Source organism: Jaculus jaculus, chromosome 6 (genome assembly GCF_020740685.1).
Source record: "Jaculus jaculus isolate mJacJac1 chromosome 6, mJacJac1.mat.Y.cur, whole genome shotgun sequence".
NCBI lineage: Eukaryota > Metazoa > Chordata > Mammalia > Rodentia > Dipodidae > Jaculus > Jaculus jaculus.
The window spans coordinates 160,356,230-160,375,936 of record NC_059107.1 but is presented as its reverse complement, the minus strand read 5'-3'; the positions used below and the strand labels follow the sequence as shown (position 1 = coordinate 160,375,936).

Here is a 19,707-nt window from a genome sequence, read left to right as displayed (position 1 = left end):
CACAAGGGGGCGCACGCGTCTGGAGTTCGTTTGCAGAGGCTGGAAGCCCTGGCGCGCCCATTCTCTCTCTCTCCCTCTATCTGTCTTTCTCTCTGTGTCTGTCGCTCTCAAATAAATAAATAAATAAAATATTTAAAAAAAAAAAAAAAAAAAGAAACGAGGTCTTTTGGCTTTGCAGGCAAATGCCTTAACCACTAAACCATCTCTCCAGCCCCCTATATATTGTTTTTAAAATGTGCAGTTAAAGAATTTCCAAAATCATTTTCTTGAAAGCTGCTAGTTTTTCTGTTTGCAACTTTGTAGTAAGTGCAGTTTGCTACAAAATGGTTACAGGATCTCCTTCTATACTGATGGAAAATATTCCAAAACTGACTGTGGCTATGGCTATGGCTTCCTAACCCTGAGCAAACTCAACTAAGGGGCTACGACTAAGGGACTGTGACGCCTAAGGAATCTGGGTCCTTAGGCTTCCCAAGCAAATGCCTTAACTGCTAAGCCATCTCTCCATCCCTAATCGCACTTAGCATCTTCACTAGTAAAAACACGTTTTTTTGTTTGTTTGGTTGGTTTTTCGAGACAGGGTCTCGCTCTAGCTCAGACCGACCTGGAATTCACTATGTACTCTCAGGATGGCCTCAATTTCACAACAGTCTTCCTACATCTGTCTCCCAAGTGCTGGGATTAAAGGTGTGCACCACCACACCTGGCTAGAAAATAACTTTAAAAAGTATTTTCATGGGCTGGAGTGATGGCTTAGTGGTTAAAGCATATGCCTGCAAAGCCAAAGGACCCAGGTTCAATTCTCTAGGACCCACCTTAGCCAGATTCACAAGGGGGTGCATGAGTCTGGAGTTCGTTTGCAGTGGCTAGAGGCCCTGGCAAGCCCATTATCTCTTTCTCTCTCTCCCTCTTTCTCTGTCAAATGAACAAATAAATAAAAATTTTTAAAAATTCTTCTCAGGAGCCAGGCATGGTGGTGAGGCAGGTGCCCCTCCTAGCCTGCCATGAGTTCAAGACCACCCTGAGACTACACAGTGAATTCCAGGTCAGCCTGAGCTACAGTGAAACCCTACCTCAAAACAAACAAACAAACAACAAAAAAAAAAGAAAAGAAAAGAAAATTCAGGGGTTGGAGAGATGGTTCAGCCATTAAAGTGCTTGCCTAAAAAGCCTAAAGACGGGGTTTGATTCCCCAGTTCCCAAGTAAAACCAGATACACAAGGTGGCACATGCATCTGGAGTTCATTTACAGTGGCTAGAAGTCCTGGTGTGCCCATATTCTCTCACACTCATTCCTCCCCCATAAATGAAATATTTGTATTTATTTATTTGTAAGGAGAGAGAGAAGCAAGCACCTTTAACGACTGAGCATCTCTCCAGCCCTTAGGGAAAAAAAAAGTTTTTTTTCAAGGCAGGGTCTCTAGCTCAGGCTGACCTGGAATTTACTATATATTCTCAGGGTGGCCTTGAACTCACGATCCTCCTATCTCTGCCTCCTGAGTGCTGGGATTAAAGGCGCACACCACACCACAACCAGCTCAGAAAATAACTTTTGATGTTACAACTAGCTTTATTCTTTAAGACAGTGTCTCAAGAAGCCCAGTAGCTAATGATGACCTTGAACCTCAGCTCCTCCTCATCTATACCTTCTGAGTGGTGGAATGACAGGTTTGTGGCATCACCACACCTTGTTAATGCTGAGGATCAAACCCAAGGCTTCGTGAATGCTAGGCAAACACTCTATCAACTAAGCTATATATCTCCAGCTCAACACCTAGTCTTTTTTTTAAATTAATTTATTTATTTGAGAGAAAGAGGCAGATAGAACAAGAGAATGGGCGCATCAGGGCCTCCAGCCACTGCATATGAACTCCAGATGCATGTGCCCCCTTGTGCATCTGGTTTACATGAGTACTGGAGAATCAAAACTCCAACCCGGGTCATTAGGCTTCACAGGCAAGCAGTTATCCTGTAAGCCATCTCTCCAGCCCCAACACCTAGTTTTAATTGAATAAATTTACATTACAAAACCAAGCAGAATGAATGGCCCGAAACATCACAGCATCTGAATTCCGGTGAACTGTTCAAAAGAATGAGAGCACTCCTCCCACCACCAGAGGATCTGCAAGTCACCAAAGTATGGTAGGAAGCCAGGTGTGGAGGCACAAGCCAGCCTATCACTTGGGAGGTAGAGGCAAGAGGATCAGGAGTTCGAGGCCAGTCTGTACAGCATGAGATCCTGTCTCAAAATAAAATAAATAAATGCCAGGCGTGGTGGTGCACGCTTTTAATCCCAGAACTGGGGAGGCAGAAATAGGAGGCCACTTTAAGACTACACAGTGAATTCCAGGTCAGCCTGGGCTACAGCAAGACCCTTCCTTGAAAAACCAAAATAAACAATTAAGTAAATAACAAGGTCTAGAGAGACGGCTCAGCGGTTAAGGCCCTTGCATGCGAAGCCTGAAAGCCCAGGTTCGATCCCCCAGTACCCACGTAAGCCAGCTGCACATGGCGGCGCATGCGCCTGGAGTTCGTTTGCAGTGTGGTTAGATTCTCTCTCGCATATAAATAAATAATAATAGAAAACGAAGCTTAGCCAGCGCCGGCGGCACAGAAGCCCCACCTGTCCCACGCGGGACGGACTCTCCCTCCCACCAGCAGCGCGAGCCGGTCCTCCCGACACCCCCCGCGGCGGCGCAGGATGAATGAGAAAGACACGCCCCCGCGCGCGTGCGCATGCGCCGGCAGCTCCCGCTCCCCCGGCGCAGATGCGCGCGCACCCCGCACAGGCCCGGGGCCGCGTACCGCTCGGGAGGGGGCGGGGCTCCGCACTCGGCGGTGGCGCGGGTCGAGGCACCATGGAAGCTGGTCCCGGGCGGGAGCGCGGCGGCCGGGGCGGGACGCCGGAGGAGAGCGCGCGGGCCCTGGCCGAGTTCGCGGCGCTGCACGGCCCCGCGCTGCGCGCCTCGGGCGTCCCGGAGCGGTACTGGGGCCGCCTCCTGCACAAGCTGGAGCACGAGGTGCGGGCCGGGCTGCCGGGGAACCCCGCTGCGGGCAGGGCGCGGCCCGAGCGGGGCCTGCGAGGGGGCGGAGCCGCGCCGTCGGGAGGATGGGCCCGGCCCCGGGGGCGCTTTGGGAAGGAGGTGGTCTTGGGGGCCGTGGACCTGTGCCTGTGCCTGCAGAGCCTGGGCTAGCCAAGGGCTGCGCTGGGACCTGGGGCCAGCATGCGCTTGGCTGCTGCTGCGTGCCGGTCACCCCGTTTACAGATGAGAGTCTGTGGGTTCAGTCCCGGGAGCGCTCATCTAGGAATAAGAACCTTTGAGTTTGTGTAACTGGTTTTATGTAGAATTCTTTGGAGTTTCTTTCCTCGCATTTACAGGTCACTCTATTTGTAGATTAAGGAGAACGGAAGTTAGAGGGATTCAGGGCTTCTAGGAGCTCCCCTGTTTTTGAGAGGATGGCTCCACCGCAGCTCTGACCTGCGCCTCCACGGGCCCTCCAGCTCTTCCCTGCGGAGGGCTGACCCCTGAGTTCTGGGTCCCACCAGCACAGCTGCTGAGCCGGCCAGAGGACCGGTTCCTTTGCAGGAGGCAGGTGCCCCTCCTAGCTAAGAGTGCTGGTGACCAGGAGGAGACCCAGAACCTAGAAAAAGTTGTCAGGCCAGGAATTAGGACTCCTCTGAGCCTGGCTGGTGGACACACCACCTTTCACCCACCTTATATTCTTTGATGGACCGGGGACCTTCCTGCTGGAAGCATGCGGTGCGGGGTAGGTTTCAGCTCATTGGTGGAATACTCGCATAGCATGCAGCAGTCCTTGGTTTCCATCCCCAGACCCACCAGAACAAATATATATGTATATATGTGTATATATATGTGTATATACACACACACACATATATGTGTATATACATATATATACGCATGTATATACACATACAGAGATGAGCATTCAATAGAAATTGGCGTGTCATATTGCCATTAAACACAGAAGAAGCAGTGGTAGGTAGGGAGCCACAGCTCCCCGTCATCTGGGACATCATGGGGGTGGGGGGGCTGCAGTAAAGTCTTGCTGTGGTCTTTTGTAGGTTAAGGTATTAAGTTCATTTTCCATTTACAGCGAGGTTAGCCAAATGGGTGGGGACTGGGCACATGCCACAGCAGGGAAAAGACCAGCCAGGCTTGAGGTAGGCTTGCTGTGCCCCAGAAGGTCTTGGGTTTGGAGGCCTGGTGACACCTGAGTTGTGGGTTCCAGTCCAACACTGCTTCAGGAGTCAGAGGAGGACTGGAGCCGGAGGTCCCGTGCCTGGCCACCACCCCCAAACTCTCTGCCCCCCCTTGACTTCAGGCTGGTCTGTCTATCTCTGTCCTGGACTGTGGCGGCCCTCCCGTCCCCTGGCTTTTCTTGCCCTTGCTGGGTCGGCACTTGCGTCCCTCTGCCGCCCTGGATCTGGAGCTCTCCTGTTTTTCTTCCTGCTCCAGAGCTGTCAGCCCCACACTAGCTCACAAGGGCCTCATCCTCCTGCCCTGCTTAGCACACAAAAGCAGTGCCTGGCTTTATAGCTGCTTTCCGACTGCCCCAGAGTAGTAGTGGCCACGTTGGGTCCCCACTGCATACTGACGACCTATAGGTACCTTTTTATCCAGTTCTTTGTGTGTGTGTGTGTGTTTGGTTGGTTGGTTTTTCGAGGTAGGTCTCACTCTAGCCCAGGCTGACCTGGAATTAACTCTGTAGTCTCAGGGTGGCCTCGAACTCACGGCGATCCTCCTACCTCTGCCTCCCCAGTGCTGGGATTAAAGGCGTGCGCCACCACGCCCGGCCTTTTTATCCATTTATCACAGCTGTCCTGGAAGGTAGGTGAAGAAACTGACTGTAAGAGGAGTGTAACGACAGTGTTGTGGATGGAGAGATAAGTCTCCTCCCACGCTTTCCTCCCAAAGGAGAATTCACACTGGGCACAGGTCAACAAGCAAGTCTTCAAGATTTATTTTAGCAGGTGAGGAAACAAAGGCAGAAAGGAAGTGTGTCCCTTCCAGAGCGGAGGGCAGACCAAGCCTCACGGCAGTGACGCCCTCCCTCTCTTGTACTCATGAATCTTGTACCACCGATGTTCCTCCCTTAGCCCACCACCAGTCCTGAAATAAATGACGGCTGTCGTGGAAGCCCTTTTACCCACAACCCAGTCTGTTACAGTTAGATGCAGGAGTATGTATAAAGCTGTAATCGCCCATACGGTTAAGAAGTTCACCAGAAGAAAGGGCGGCGGTGCCCTCCGTGTGCTCCTAGCCAGAAGCTGCCAGGACTGGCTTTGTTGTTTTTTTTCCAAAGCCCAGTACTTCTGCTTATCTTGTTAGATTGGCTGTCTACACCCAGCTGTAAGCTGCTTGCTTCTCTCCACCAGTGTTCCTGACCTTGCTGCTTAACAGTAACAGTTGTCTTCTTTAACTGTCGGCGGCAGTTAGTAAGGGCTCTGCCACAGTCCAGGTCCTGTCCTAAGCCTTTCTGTATATAAATTTAACCTGCCCGACAGCCTTCTGAGGTACTCTCGTACAGATGGTGAAACGGAGGCACAGGGTGTCTGGGTAACTTGTTCAAGGTCATATAAATAGCTTATAACAAAACTAAGGTTCAGATCACACAGGTGGCCCTCAGATTCCAAAGGCCTCCTCGCTGGCTCATGACAGGCTCAGTAATGATGAGTGGCAGGACTTGGGACTTAAGAATAGATTGATGGCTGGACGTGGTGGCGCCCGCCTTTAATCCCAGCACTGGGGAGGCAGAGGTAGGAGGGTTGCCGTGAGTTTGAGGCCACCCTGAGACTCCATAGTGGATTCCAAGTCAGCCTGGGCTAGCGCAAGAAGAGGCTGAACTGTGCTTTACTAGCTGCTCCTGGCTTCCAATTGTCCGTCCTTGGCCTAAGAAACCCAATGCCCATATCTTCCCTTCCCATCCTGCCCTGAGAATGGCCCTGACCTCTCAGACCATACTTGCTGCTGGCACTGGTGGGGTATGAAGAAGGATTGTGGGGCTGGAGAGATGGCTTAGCAGTGAAGGCATTTGCCTGCAAAGCCTAAAGACCCATGTCTGACTCTCCAGATCCCACATAAGCCAGACGCACAAAGGTAAGGCAAGTGCAAGGTCACTGAGGTTCTGATGCACCAATTCTCGCTCTCCCTCTGCACCCCTCCTAAAAAAAATTTTTTTTAAAGAGGGCTGGAGGGTTGGCTTAGCGATTAAGGCATTTGCTTGCAAAACCAAAGGACCCAGGTTCGATTCCCCAGGACCCAAGTTAGCCATATGCACAAAGGGGCACATGCATCTGGAGTTCATTTGCAATGGCTGGAGGCCCTGGTGTGTCCATTCTCTCTCTCTCTCTCCCTCTGTCAAATAAATATTTTTTTAAACTTAAAAAAAAATTATTTAAAAAAGGTGGCTCTGATGGGTTGCTTCAACTGTCTTGCTACTAAGGAAATTCTGGTGAAAGGGAATACTCCCAGGTCACCGCCCCCTGATTCCCCTGCTCACTGCCAGGGTCACCAGAGCCAGTTTCTGCATCCGGGCCTCATTTTCCCTGTAAAGCACGCGGCATGGACTCTCAACTCCACAGACATGTAACACTACCTACAAGCAGTGTCCTGTGTGTGGCAGCACAGAGGACTGAGACATAGATTTGGTCCCTGTGGTACGTCAAGGAGCCTCCATTCTCCCACCTGTCAGATTTTGCTGGGAGGTTGGGCAAGAAACAGGCCCCGCTGCTGTTCAGGAATCCTCTATCCTCAGGGTCTGGATGTGTCCTCAGACTCGGATGTGGTGAAGGGGGAGGTTAAAGAGTCTCCTGCCTACATCCTACTGTGCTCTGGCCCCAGGTTTTCGATGCTGGGGAGATGTTTGGAATTATGCAAGTGGAGGAGATGGAAGAGACTGAGGACGAGGCCACCGGGGAAGCTCGGCGGAAACAGCCCAACCCGGGGAGCGAACTGTGCTACAAGGTCATTGTGACCAGTGAGAGTGGGCTCCAGGCTGACAATCCCAACAGGTAGGACCCAGGGCTAGGCCTGGCTTCCTTGTAGAGAGATTTCACCAAGACTTCTGTCAAACCAGGCAATGACTGCAAATGCACGTGTGCTGGACGTATGTGGCCAGCGGCGTCTCTCCTGTGTGTTTATACCGGTGCTGTTGATGTTGCTCCGGGAACCAAGTTCGATGCGTCCTGAAAGCATTGGGTTGTTGCTGTCACAGTGGTCCCACAACAGGGTGGGGCTGTGGCTCTTGGTTTGCCTGAGGAGGGGTCAGACACGCAGGGGAAGCACTTACACACTTACACACTCACCTTGCTGTTGAACCTGCCTTTGCCAAGGACCCTGGGGTCGTCCCAAGATCTGCTAACTTGGAAACCTGGAGAGGGGTCTCAAAGACTGGAGTGGGTCTGTAGGCCGTTCTCCCAAAAGGTTTGTTGGAACTTTTCTTTTTAAAGATGTTAACCCATATCCTTTATTTTTCTGTAACATTTTACTATGGAGATTTTTTTTAAGATTTATTTTTATTTATTTATTTATTAGGGGCAGAGAGAGGGGTGGGAGGGGGGGAGACAGAGTGGGAGAGAATGGGTGTGCCAGGGGCTCTAGCCACTGCAGATGAACTCCAGATGCCTGTGCCACCATGTGCATCTGTCTTACCTGGGACATGGAGAATCAGACCTGGGTCCTTTAGACTTTGCGGGAAAGCACCTTAACCATTAAGCCATCTCTCCAGCCCTTTGTTGAAACGTTTTTAAAAATATTTTTATTTACTTATGTGAGAGAGAGAGAGAATGGGCATGCCAGGGCCTTCAGCCACTACAAATGAATTCCAGGTGCATGTGCTACCTTGTGCCTCTGGGTTACATGGATACTAGGGAATCGAGCCTTGATCTTTAGGTTTCACAGGCAAGCGCCTTAACCGCTGAGCCATCCAGATCTCCAGCTCCTTTTGTTGGAACTTAAAGAAACTTTTAGGAAGAAACTCCAACCTGAGCTTCATGGGCATGTGTTGTGCTCTGCAGAGCTAAGTGGGCTATGGGCCCCCATGGCACCCCCAGTGGCTGCTCAGATCCAAGTACAGGTAACTCAGGCCCAGTGGCTACCCCAAGAGTGCAGGTCACTCAGCCTAACACCCCTCTACCCACCAGCTAGGCTGGGACAGTTCTGGGGATGGAACTTGGACCCCAAGAACTAAGTATAGCTCTCCCTGCTCCTGAGCCCTTCATCCCTCCAAGTCTTTCTCACTTGCCAGGCCCCCAAAGCCCTCTGACTTCTCTACACACCTGCCTGTGCATGTCACCTTTGTCACACAAGCTCATGGTCGCCTCCAAGTGTACGCCTTCAGAGGTGTGGGTCGGCACACTGTTGCCATGAAGTTCCCTTCCCCGAGCACAGCGGGACTAAGTCAGCGCTTCTTTCGGAGCTCGCAAACAAACCAGAAAACGCATGCGTGCTTGGATAGGTGCCCCTGAGCTCACCCTGTGAACCGCCTGTGAACTCAAACACTTGCTTTCCTCTCATTTTGTAAGGGGAATGGAATCGGAGCCAAGCCAGGGGCTGCCTTGCCCACCGGGCACCTGTGCATGGTTTGAGGGCAAGTCTGGCCTGAGAGCTGTAACCTGAGCAGCTCACCTGCCATGGTCTCGCCAGAACTATGCAGGCTGCAAGCGCCTTTGTGTGTGTGTGTGTGTGTGTGTGTGTGTGTGTGGTGCTGAGGAGCGAGTGGGCGGGGCTTGAGTGTGGCTGCTCAAGGTAGCTGCCCCCTCCCCGTGTGTGTGTGTGTGTGTGTGCGCGTGCGTGTGTGCGTGCGTGTACTATGCAGCTGTGCTTCTGCATGCTGCTGCAGGTGTGTGAGGCCTTAGCTTCCACTGAGCCCCTCTGAGTGTATGGCATCGTGAGCCTGTCCCTCAGCAGCACAAAGCCAGGAGCTGACACTCTTGGGGACTGCACGCAGCACAGTCGGCCTGCTGGGTATCGGCCCGGGCGAGGCTCGTGCCCGTGTGGGAGCTGACAGCCCACGTCGCACTGCTGTGGAGCCTGGAGAGGAAGGACTTGCTGAGAGCCCCGCGGTGTGTGGGTGGCAGAGCAAGGGCCCTGGGCCAGGCCTCCTGGACCCTAAAGCTGTGTAGCTATGGTGCCGGGGAAGCTGAGTCTCGTGAGAGTTGGACGCCAGTTCGCCACAGTCCCAGTCCTCCTTTCCCCGCTCCTCCCCCTCCCCCTCCCCGCTGGACCTGCATGACAGCTCACGCGCAGCCTCTGCCTGCAGCATCTTCCTCATCGACCACGCCTGGACATGTCGTGTGGAGCATGCCCGCCAGCAGCTCCAGCAGGTACCCGGGCTCCTGCACCGCATGGCCAACCTGATGGGCATCGAGTTCCACGGTGAGGTGCCCAGCGCAGAAGCCGTGGCCCTGGTGCTGGAGGAGATGTGGAAATTCAACCAGACCTACCAGCTAGCCCATGGGGTGAGTGGACGCCCATGTGCCCGGGGGGGGGGGGGAGCGGGGAGCAGGGGCAGCTACCTTGAGCAGCCACACTCAAGCCCCGCCTACTCGGCTCCTGTGGCTTGATCAGGACCAAGTATGGGGTCTAGGTGCCCACCCAGCCTTTGCACTCACAGGACGAAGCCATCTCTCACACCCCTAAACTTGGGCTCAGGTGACTCAGCTGACCCTTCCCCGGCCCCTCGCAACCACATCACCTCCGTGGTTCTTCACCCCCCTCGGGGAGAAGAGCGGAGTCCCTCGGGCTCATCCTCAGGCCTGCATCTGGCATACCTGCCGCTGCCACTCCAGCCCCTCCCCAGCCTCCCCTGCCACCGCACATGCAGGCCCTGGGCCCACTTCATTGTTCCTGTGGCCCTGTGTGCCGCGGCTAGTATGCCATGCTCCACGGACAGGCCTCGTCCTGTCAGCAAGGGCAAGGCCCCGTCCAGGAGGCCGGGGCTGCTAAAGGAGCACTGGACCCTTCAGGCTCAGGAGAACTGAGCTGAGATGGATGGTGATTGATTGGGGTGCACATGTGGGGTCAGCAGGTGAGTGGGTACGTGGCTGAGGGCTGCCCTTGCACCCTGCTACAGACAGCTGAGGAGAAGGTGCCAGTGTGGTACGTCATGGATGAGTTTGGCTCACGGATCCAGCACGCAGACATACCCAGCTTTGCCACGGCGCCCTTCTTCTACATGCCCCAGCAGGTGGCCTACACCCTACTGTGGCCCCTAAGGAATCTGGACACAGGAGGTAAGTCGGGTGCCTGTCTGGCCAACAGGATGGCCCTCGGGAGAGCCTCTTAGTACCCCTGCTGATGGGTACGCGTGTCTTGGCGCAGAGGAGGTGACCCGGGACTTTGCCTACGGAGAGGCAGACCCTCTGATCCGGAAATGCATGCTGCTGCCCTGGGCCCCCGCCGACATGCTGGACCTCAGTTCTTCCACGCCTGAGCCACCCACGGAGTACTATCAGGTGTGGCACTCCACCTGCAGCCCCGGGCCTGCGAGCTTGGTGGCTTCTGGAATGTTCTCCATCTATCCCTGTCCCAAATGTTACTGAATGCCAGCTGGATGCCAAGCTCCCAACTGGCTGCTGTGGGGGGGGGGGCCATCTGTGGGAGCACCCGAGAGTCAAGGGGCTCACGGTGAGCCTGAGCCAGCTGCCTGTGCCCTCATCCGGGTCTCAGACCGCCTGGGTTTAGGAGTTGTCCTTCTAGAGGGCCAGGCACATGGGGCTGGTCATCCCAAGAGGGGGGCCGAGGGCCTTGCAGCTCTGCTCTGTCCTTCTTTATCACATGACACCTCCCTCCACAGGGGACAGGGTGACACTACAGTTGTCCCTCTGTGTCCATGGTGATGGGCTCCAGTTCCCCTCACCTGAAACCTCAGGACCGTGGGGACCGGGCTTGATGACAAGTAAATCACTCCATGGCTCAGTGGCTTGACACAGCAAATGTCTACTACCTCCTCTGGTTTCCGTGGGGCAGGACTTGGGGACCACAGTCAGCAAGTACATTTGGGCCGATGCCTCCTGTCTTAGAACCACCCCTAAGGCTGCAGTCTGAGGCTCCCTGGAGCTGAGCCTTGGTTTCCATGTGGCACTGTGGGGGCAGCCAGGCTGGCTGGGAGAGGAGGCCTCGGCGCCTCTCACGGGGACCTGGGTTGAGTGTCCCCATGGCATGGTGGCTGGCTTCTGTTGGAGTGCGTGGTCCAGGGACAAGCAGGAGGAAGCTGTGAGGCCTGTGGCCTGGTCTCAGAGGCACCATGACCACGTCCTCTGTTCTGGTCATCATGAGCAGCTTGTTGGGTCCAGCCCCCAACCCCGTGGGCTAAGCTATTGCCAGGGAGCGTCAGTCTGTGGGCCTGCTCCAATCTGCCAAGCGGCTTAAGCTCGGAACAGCACTGGGGCTCCCCTAGGGCCCGGCAGCCCCTCCCGGCACAGACTTGGCCCCCATGGTGGGCGCACTGAGAACCAGAAGAATGCCCATCCTATTTGGAACCTGAGTGCCTTCAAGTCCAGAGGCTCTGGGTGGAGCGGGCAGGGCCTGTGCCATGTGCCAAGTGTAACAGGCTTCAAAGGGTGTATCCTGATCTGCCATCTCAGGGCGGTGCATGGTCACTTGTCCCTTCATTGAGCTCTGTTTTTACCTCTGGTGTTTTTCCTTCTAGGCCATTTTGGAGGAAAACAAGGAGAAACTGCCACTTGCCATCAGCCCAGCAGAGCATCCCCACAACCACATCTTTAAGTACGTAACGCGTTCTCTGCTCAGGCTGCGTCTTGCTCCGCTGCCGTCTCCCACATTCACCGTGGTTTCCGGGTCGCAGGGCGGGGCCTGGCACACAGGCTCCAGTCACTCCTCTGTGTCCTGAGGCTTGAAGTCAAGTCTGGCCACAGTGGTGACAGACAGCACCAGGTATAGAGTGCTTTGGAACCACAGAGAAAATACTGGAAAGTGAGAGAGGGCTCCCTGGAAGAGACGATGTTGACCACTCTGGAAAGTTCACAGCAGACACCAGTGCATTCCTATGATTTTAGCACTTGGGTGGCTGAGGCAGGATTGTCACAAGTTCCAGGCCAGCTAGGGCTACCAAGCGAGACTGTGTCTCAAAAAAAAAAGAGCCAGGTGCAGTACACACCTTTAATCCCAGCACTCAGGAGGTAGAGGTAACATCGCCATGAATGTAAGGCCACCCTAAGACTAATAATAAGTTCCAGGTCAGCCTGGGTTAGAACGAGACCCTAGTTTGAAACCAAAGAATACTGGATAGGGAGCCAGGCGTGGCGATGTACGCCTTTAATCCCAGCACTCAGGAGGCAGATTGCCATGAGTTCAAGGCCAGTCTGAGACTACATAGTGAATTCCAGGTCAGCCTGGGCTAGAGCAAGACCCTACCTGAAAAACCAAAAAAGAAAAGAAAATTAAAATTGAACAGGAAAAAAATACAAATGGCTGCTAGGAGACCGTTCCCAGGAGTGCAGGACTGTGCTGGTGGGTCATAGAAGGTGTGCAGGCGTGTAGAGCACACTTCCTGCAGAAGCACAGTCCCTCCTACTGGGGAAGGGGCCAGGGAGGGGGAGCCATGCCCATCCAGCACCGGGCAGGCCATCAAGCCTCTTCATGAGACACTCGCCTGTAGCCCCCATATGCGTCACCCATAGGCTGCCCAAACCTGGTCCAGCTAGAAATGAGTGCTGTGGTCCACTCTGTCCCCCTCTGCTGGGCCCTCCGCTTGTCTGAGGCTGCAGCCCTAGCCAAGGACCCATCCTCAGACGGAGATCTAGCTGTGGCCCCCGATCGTGTCCCTGATACTAGATACAGCTCCTCCTGCTCATGGTCATGTGGCACAGTCACTCCAAACACTGGCACAGGACGACCTGATGCCAGACCGACCTCAGTAGGGCAGTGCCTTCTCCCTGCAACACCTTCCCCTGGCTGCCACCTGCCCAGCTCCCCTTCACACTGAGCCTGGTTCCTTCACAAGTGTGGCCACCTGCAACAGCCCCGCACGTTGGGCTCCCAGGCCACCTGCCATGGCCCTCCTCTGGCCTGCAGGAGGCTGGCCGATTTGTGGGAGGGCTGCAGGACACTGGCTTCCTTCTCGGTGGGCTGCCTTGTCTTGTCCGTGGGGGATTGGGAGGTTGGTGGTTTTCACAGGGATCTAGCGTCCACCCGACCACCCTGCTTCGTTCTGACGAACGTCAGAATGTGAGGCAGGCGTCGTGGTCATGTCCCATGGTGGGAATCTGTAGACATGGGGCCCAAGTGGCCCCAACCCTCAGCACCTGGGCAGAGGAAGCAAGTCTAGTCCCAGGCTGTTGACATCCAGCCTGGAGCGAGTACTCTCCTGGGCCTGTGGCTCAGAGGCGGGGGGGGGGGGACAGTGCTCACTGGGGCCTTCCTGCAGAGTCCACACTGACGTGCGGCAGGTGCTCAGCCACCTCACCCACCCCCGTTTCACCTTCACCGAGCACGAGGCCGACGCCGACATCCTCTACAACTTCTCACACTTCAAGGACTACAGGTGGGCACCTCCCCACCCTCATGCTGCCTTCTGACCCAGAGCCACTGGCCGTCTACCACCCGTCCCATAGCCCCGAGCTGCCCTCTTAAGTTGGCTATACCACATCTGCCCACAGGAGGCTCAGCCAGGAGAGACCGCAGGTGCTGCTGAACCAGTTCCCCTGTGAGAACCTGCTGACCGTGAAGGATTGTCTGGCCTCCATTGCACGCCGGGTTGGGGGCCCTGAGGGCCCCTGTTGGCTGCCCCGAACATTCAACCTGCGCACCGAGCTGCCTCAGTTTGTCAGCTACTTCCAGCAGCGGGAGAGGCGGTAAGTACCCAGATGGCCGGGCAGAAGAGTGTCCCATCACATCCCTGGAGCATGCTATCCCATGTCCACTCTGCCCTTAGCAGAGAACTGCTGTGCGCACGTGCAGTGCCGACCCCACAGACCAGCTCCTCCTGGGTGCTGGCACGGGTTAGGGGTCCCGGCCCCCCGTGTCCCTGCAGCACTTCCCTAGACCGTGCTACCACTGGTCGTGGGGAAGCTGCTTGGGAGGCAGGCCTCAGGATGCAGCTTAGCCAGCCCTTGTTCTCCCACCCAGGGGCGAGGACAACCACTGGATCTGCAAGCCCTGGAACCTGGCCCGCAGCCTGGACACTCACGTCACCAAGAACCTGCACAGCATCATTCGGCACCGTGAGAGCACCCCCAAGGTAGGCCCGCCGCTCTGCATGCCCAAGGGGCTTGGAACTCGGGCACGGACGCTAAGGGAACAGTGTTGAGAACTCTGCAGACAGGCCCAGGGGCTGGAAAAGTCAGTGGCTTCAGTGCCCTTGGCTTGTGGAAACCCACTGTGCTGCATGACATGATCGCCCAGGGTGTCCCCAGGTCTGTGATAATGATCCCACAGGGATGTGATGCCCATAGGCCACACTGGGGTAAGGGATTCTCAGGACACTATCCACCTGGGCATGGCCACAGTGGAAGGACATGTGTCGTGCTGAGGCAGAAGGACATGGACTGAGGATTCTCACTGCGGGGTCTGGGGGCAGTTAGATGGGAATGGATGGAGGTATAGGTGAGATTTCTGTTTCCAAAACTTCAACTGGCAGGATTTTTTTTTTCCCCTTCCATTAAAGTAGGAGTGAATATAAATTTTCTACACCCAGAGCTGGAGAGATGGCTTAGCAGTTGAGGCCCTTGCCTGCTAAGCCTAAGGACCCAGGTTCCATTCCCCAGAACCCACATGAGCTGACTTGAGTCTAGAGTTTGTTTGCAGTGGCTAGAGGCCTTGGTGTATCCATTCTCTCTGCCCTCTCTCAAATAAATATAAAAATATTTTTTAGGGGCTGAAGAGATGGCTTAGCGGTTAAGCGCTTGCCTGTGAAGCCTAAGGACCCCGGTTCGAGGCTCGGTTCCCCAGGTCCCACGTTAGTCAGATGCACAAGGGGGCGCATGCATCTGGAGTTCGTTTGCAGAGGCTGGAAGCCCTGGCGCGCCCATTCTCTCTCTCTCCCTCTATCTGTCTTTCTCTCTGTGTCTGTCGCTCTCAAATAAATAAATAAAAATTTTAAAAAAAAATATTTTTTAGCTGAGAATATTTTTCTTTGTTGTTTTTCTAGATAGTCTTGCTCTAGTCCAGACTGACCTGGAATTCACTATGTAGTCTCAGGGTAGCCTTGAACTCACCACAGTTCTCCTGCCTCTGCCTCCCAAGTGCTGGGATTAAAGACGTGCACCACCACACTAGGCCAAATAAATATAAAAATATTTTTAAAGAAATTCCACACATTAGCTAGCGTTGAAAAGGCAGGAGGAGCCAGGCATGGTGGTGCGCACCTTTAATCCAAGCACTCGGGAAGCACAGAGGTAGGGGGATCACTGTGAGTTTAGCCTGAGACTACATAATGAATTCAGGCCAGCCTGGGCTAGAGCAAGACCCTACCTTGAAATAAAAAGGAGGAGCAGAGGACCCCATGTTCTAGATTCTTCTGTGGACACAGATCGAGGAGCCTCCCTTGGGCTCCGGGTGCTGTCCTCATAGGTGGGAGGGACTGGACCATCCACATCTGTCCCCCAGGTGGTGTCCAAGTACATTGAGAGTCCTGTCCTGTTCCATCGAGAAGACGTGGGAGACGTCAAGTTCGACATCCGCTACATCGTGCTGCTGCGCTCGGTGCAGCCACTGAGGTTGTTCGTGTATGACGTGTTCTGGCTGCGGTTCTCCAACCAGTAAGAGGGACCGACTGGAGGCCGGGCAGGAGAGGGGCCCAGGGAGGGGACCCTAGCCTTCACTCGGGGCCCACAAAGCCTGCTGGACTCCTGTCTCACCCCCCCCCCCAGCCTGCCCCCCTCGGTATGCAATGATGACTGGCCTTCCAAGTTCTTACGTCATCACCGTGGTGGAGCTAGGCATCAGCCCAGCCATGACCTGCGGGAAATCCCCATGGCACGTCACTCACCCCGACCCCTATAAGTCGCCCGGTGCTGTTCCACACTATGGACCAGGAGTAGAGCGGGCCGTGCCCCAGCCCCCAACAGGAGGGTCTGGTCACCACGCAGCTACCCTGGGTGAGCTCAGAAACCCACACAGTCCTCTGCTCGTCCTCCAGGGCCTTCGCACTCAACGACCTGGACGACTATGAGAAGCATTTCACCGTCATGAACTATGACCCGGATGTGCAGCTGAAGCAGGTAGGGAGGGTTTGGTGGAGCCAAGGTCTGGGCTTCTGCTGAGGAAGCCTTTAAAGCAGCCTGATGCCACACTGAGGCCACAAGAGTCCTGGCTGCTGTCGAGTCCTAAGGAGCACAGACTGTGTTGAAGATGGTGGATGTGGTCCCCCGTGGGCTAACGGGGACTAAGCGCTTGGCAGTGCTGGCTGGATGCCAGGGCTAAGGGCAGTGGGAAAGGGCTCCTGGCCAGAAGGAAGCCAGGTTGGCAGCGTGCTGGGACCGGCGGGCACAGACACCAGGAGCCAGCTCTGGGAACAGGAGGAAAGAGGCCACTGGGTATGCCATACCAAAGTCCTCTCTGCCCTGCTGGCCGGCCAGTGAACGTTTCGGTCAGACAGGACTTGTTACGTGTTACCTCGCGTGCAGCCCTGCGTGACGCCGCTGGGGATAGGTTCTGTACCCTGCTGACGCCTCCTCCCTTCCGCCCTCCTCACAATGGACGCTTGGTGACCCTTTCCCAGGCACATCCTGATTCCTTTGTGAAAACTGTTTCATGGAACCCAAACCGGCCTTGAATTCTTGGTTCTCCTGCCTCGGCCTCCCCAGTGCCGCACCACCGTGCCTGGTTTTAGGCCGTGTGTTGAGCTCCTGGTCTGAGTGAAGTGAAGGAGGCGGGTACAGAGCAGTGACCCGGGAGGCCCTGCAGAGTGGGTCTGGGTTCTGTCTCCAATGGTCAGAGCCAGGCCTGGTGGCCCCTGCAGAGCCCTCAGCCTAAGCCTCACTGCCACCTGGGAAGTCTGGGCTAGGCAGGACGCACTCCTCCCCCCTTTTGCCGAGGAGGAAACTAAAGCAGGGGCTGGACACTGTCCGATGTCGCTGACCCCTTGTGACTCAGTGAGTGCGAGCAGCTCCAGGGCAGGAGCGGGCCTCCTCCACGCAGCCTGTCTGTTGCAGGTGCATTATGACGAGTTCATCCCCCAGTTTGAAAAGCAGTACCCGGAGTTTTCCTGGAGTGGGGTCCAGGTGAGTCATGCGTGCCCCGGGTTCTTCCTGTGCAGATTTAGGTGATACCCCCTCCCAGGCCAAAGTAGGGTGTTGTGGGAGTTCTTCAACTGGAAGAAGGTGACCTGGAAAGAAATGTGGGGTCACATGGGACAGCCAGAGGGCGAGGCACTCTGCTGGCCCCAGGAATCTAAGTCGGTTGGGGCTCAGGTGGAGCTGCCCTGCCCTGGAGCAGTCAGGGTCGCTGAGGCAGGAGCTGAACAGATCTGCAGAGGGCTGTGGCTCAGTGACGCACGCTTGCCTGGCGTGTGTGGAGGTCCTGGGTTCCATCTTTAACACCATGGAAAGAAAAAAGCGAAGGCTCCGATACCATGGAGACAGGTGTCAGGCTGGAGGTTGCCATGGCAGGCCTAAAGGATGGGAGGGATGGCAGGAACAGTCTTGACAGGCTTCCCTGGAGGCTAGTCCCAGGGTCAGGGACAAACAGGCCTTGTGACAATCTTTCCATGTCCCCAGGCTGAGATCTTCGGGGCCTTTAAAGAGCTGTTCCAGGTGGCATGTGCCAAACCGCCACCTCTGGGCCTCTGCAACTACCCTTCATCCCGGGCCGTGTACGCTGTTGACCTCATGCTGAAGTGGGACAACCATCCAGATGGTGAGAGGACCCCCCTCACCTAGCCTCCCCGCCCAGCACCCTGGGAGGAAGACACACTGCCACCCCTTGATGCCAGTGCTGTCTTTGGCTGTCCATGCGCTACAGTTGCCAGGAAGTCCACACTGGAGGACCGGGTCTGATCTCGGGGAAGAGCAGTCAGGCCAAGAGTCCTTCCTACCCCTGCACCGTGGGACCCAACCGTACCCACCCACTGAGGGAACTGCAGCCCAGCTCTGGGCCCCGTCACAAGCCCCGTCACACAGCCTGTCTTCCCAGGAGCCACCGCAGAGTCAGGCCACACTCCAGAAATGACGTGACAGTCTTTCCACCTCTCTCTTTGGCCACCAGGAAGGAAACTGATGCAGCCACAGATCCTGGAAGTGAACTTCAACCCCGACTGCGAGCGGGCCTGCAAGTACCACCCCACCTTCTTCAATGACATCTTCAGCACCTTATTCCTGGACCAGCCCAGTGGCTGCCACGTCACCTGCCTCATCTAGACACCCGTGGCCCTTTCTGCCCATGCCAGTGGGCTGCTTCCAACCTCGGCTCAGAGAGCTGCTTCTGCTGTCCCCAGCCTCCTCCCTCTTCCCTCTCTCCCTCCTCTGTTTCCTCCTCAGCCCACTTCCTCGGCCCTCCAGAGCCATGCCCTCGCTCCCTGGGGCTGAACATGGCCCCCAGGCCACCACCTCTATGCCATGTCTCCAGCTCTGCCAAGAGCTTTATTCCTGACATGAAGAGATGTTTCTAGCCACCATGTTTCTGTAGGCAGTAGAGAAAGAGGTATTGCTCAGAAACACGTCCGGAGGGAAGTAGTTGGGGACCCTGTGCCATCCAGGACCAGAGGTGGCTCTTCCAGAGTCTCCACCTCCCTGTCCTGCAGCTGCCCCCGAGCAGGGTGTCAGCATCCCGAGCTGCAACCCCCAGCCCAGGGCCCTGACAGAGCAGCCTGGGGAAGATGCTTACCAACCCCACCTCAGGCCCAGCCACCCTCCACCAGAGCCTTCATCAGGAAACTGCCCAGCCATGTCTTCCCTGCCAGTCCCTTTTGGAAAATTGGCCTGTCTCCATGGTTCTTGCTTACAGACGCCTCACTGGGCCGAACCCTTCTGGGAGGAGATAGAATCTCCAGGGCCAAGAAGCGCCATGGTAGAAGCCAGGGAGGGGATGGTGGGGACATGCTTCTGGAAAAAACTTTATGCTGAGGTCAGGCTGCCTTCTCCCAAGGTCTAGCACCAAAATATTGGGTATAGTGATTTTTCAACCTACAGAAAGGTGTAAAATTCTAGTTCCTTCTTGATTTTTTTTTTTTTTTCTCTCGAGGTAAGGCTTCACTCTAGCTCAGGCTGACCTGAAATTCACTATGTAGTCTCAGGGTGGCCTTGAACTCATGGTGGTCTTCCTACCTCTGCCTCCCAAATGCTGGGATTAATGGTGTGTGTGCTACCACACCCAGCTCCTTAGTTTTGTTGATAGAATTTGAAGTCAGCTGCTGGCATTTCTCCACGGCTGCCTTGCACCTGAGCCAGCCCACAGGGGGTGGAACTACTTGGGGTGGGCTGGAGTCTCTGCTACTTGGGCAGGTGGCACATCATGGTGGCCAATGCACTTTAAAAGCTGAGAGTGACACCCCCCCCTTTAGCAAAACTGGACATGGTTCTGTCTGTCAGCTGTCTGGCCATGCAGGCCACCACCTTCTCTGTCCGTTCAGGGCAAGGCCACTACTTGGGGCGGGGCCGACGCCTCCTAATTCTGCTGCTGGAGAGCTCCCGTCCCTCCCTGTCCTTTTATACTGCAATAAAGTATGCCTTCTTTTACAGCTGTCTGTCTTTTCCTCAGGGCCCTGGAAATACAGGTTGGCCTG

General features: G+C 55.4%; 1 protein-coding gene across 1 annotated transcript; it reads left to right on the top strand.

The window, feature by feature from the left end:
- The first annotated feature begins 2,768 nt into the window (after nucleotides 1–2,768).
- Nucleotides 2,769–19,020, top strand: Ttll12 (tubulin tyrosine ligase like 12). Its single transcript, XM_004650371.2, has 14 exons — nucleotides 2,769–3,020; nucleotides 6,867–7,036; nucleotides 9,286–9,484; nucleotides 10,099–10,258; nucleotides 10,347–10,480; nucleotides 11,677–11,753; nucleotides 13,414–13,530; nucleotides 13,646–13,840; nucleotides 14,115–14,226; nucleotides 15,594–15,745; nucleotides 16,126–16,207; nucleotides 17,141–17,209; nucleotides 17,705–17,843; nucleotides 18,192–19,020. Exons 1-14 carry the CDS (start codon nucleotides 2,769–2,771, stop codon nucleotides 18,341–18,343), a joined length of 2,010 nt encoding a protein of 669 aa, XP_004650428.2. The 3' UTR covers nucleotides 18,344–19,020.
- The last annotated feature ends 687 nt before the right edge of the window (nucleotides 19,021–19,707 follow it).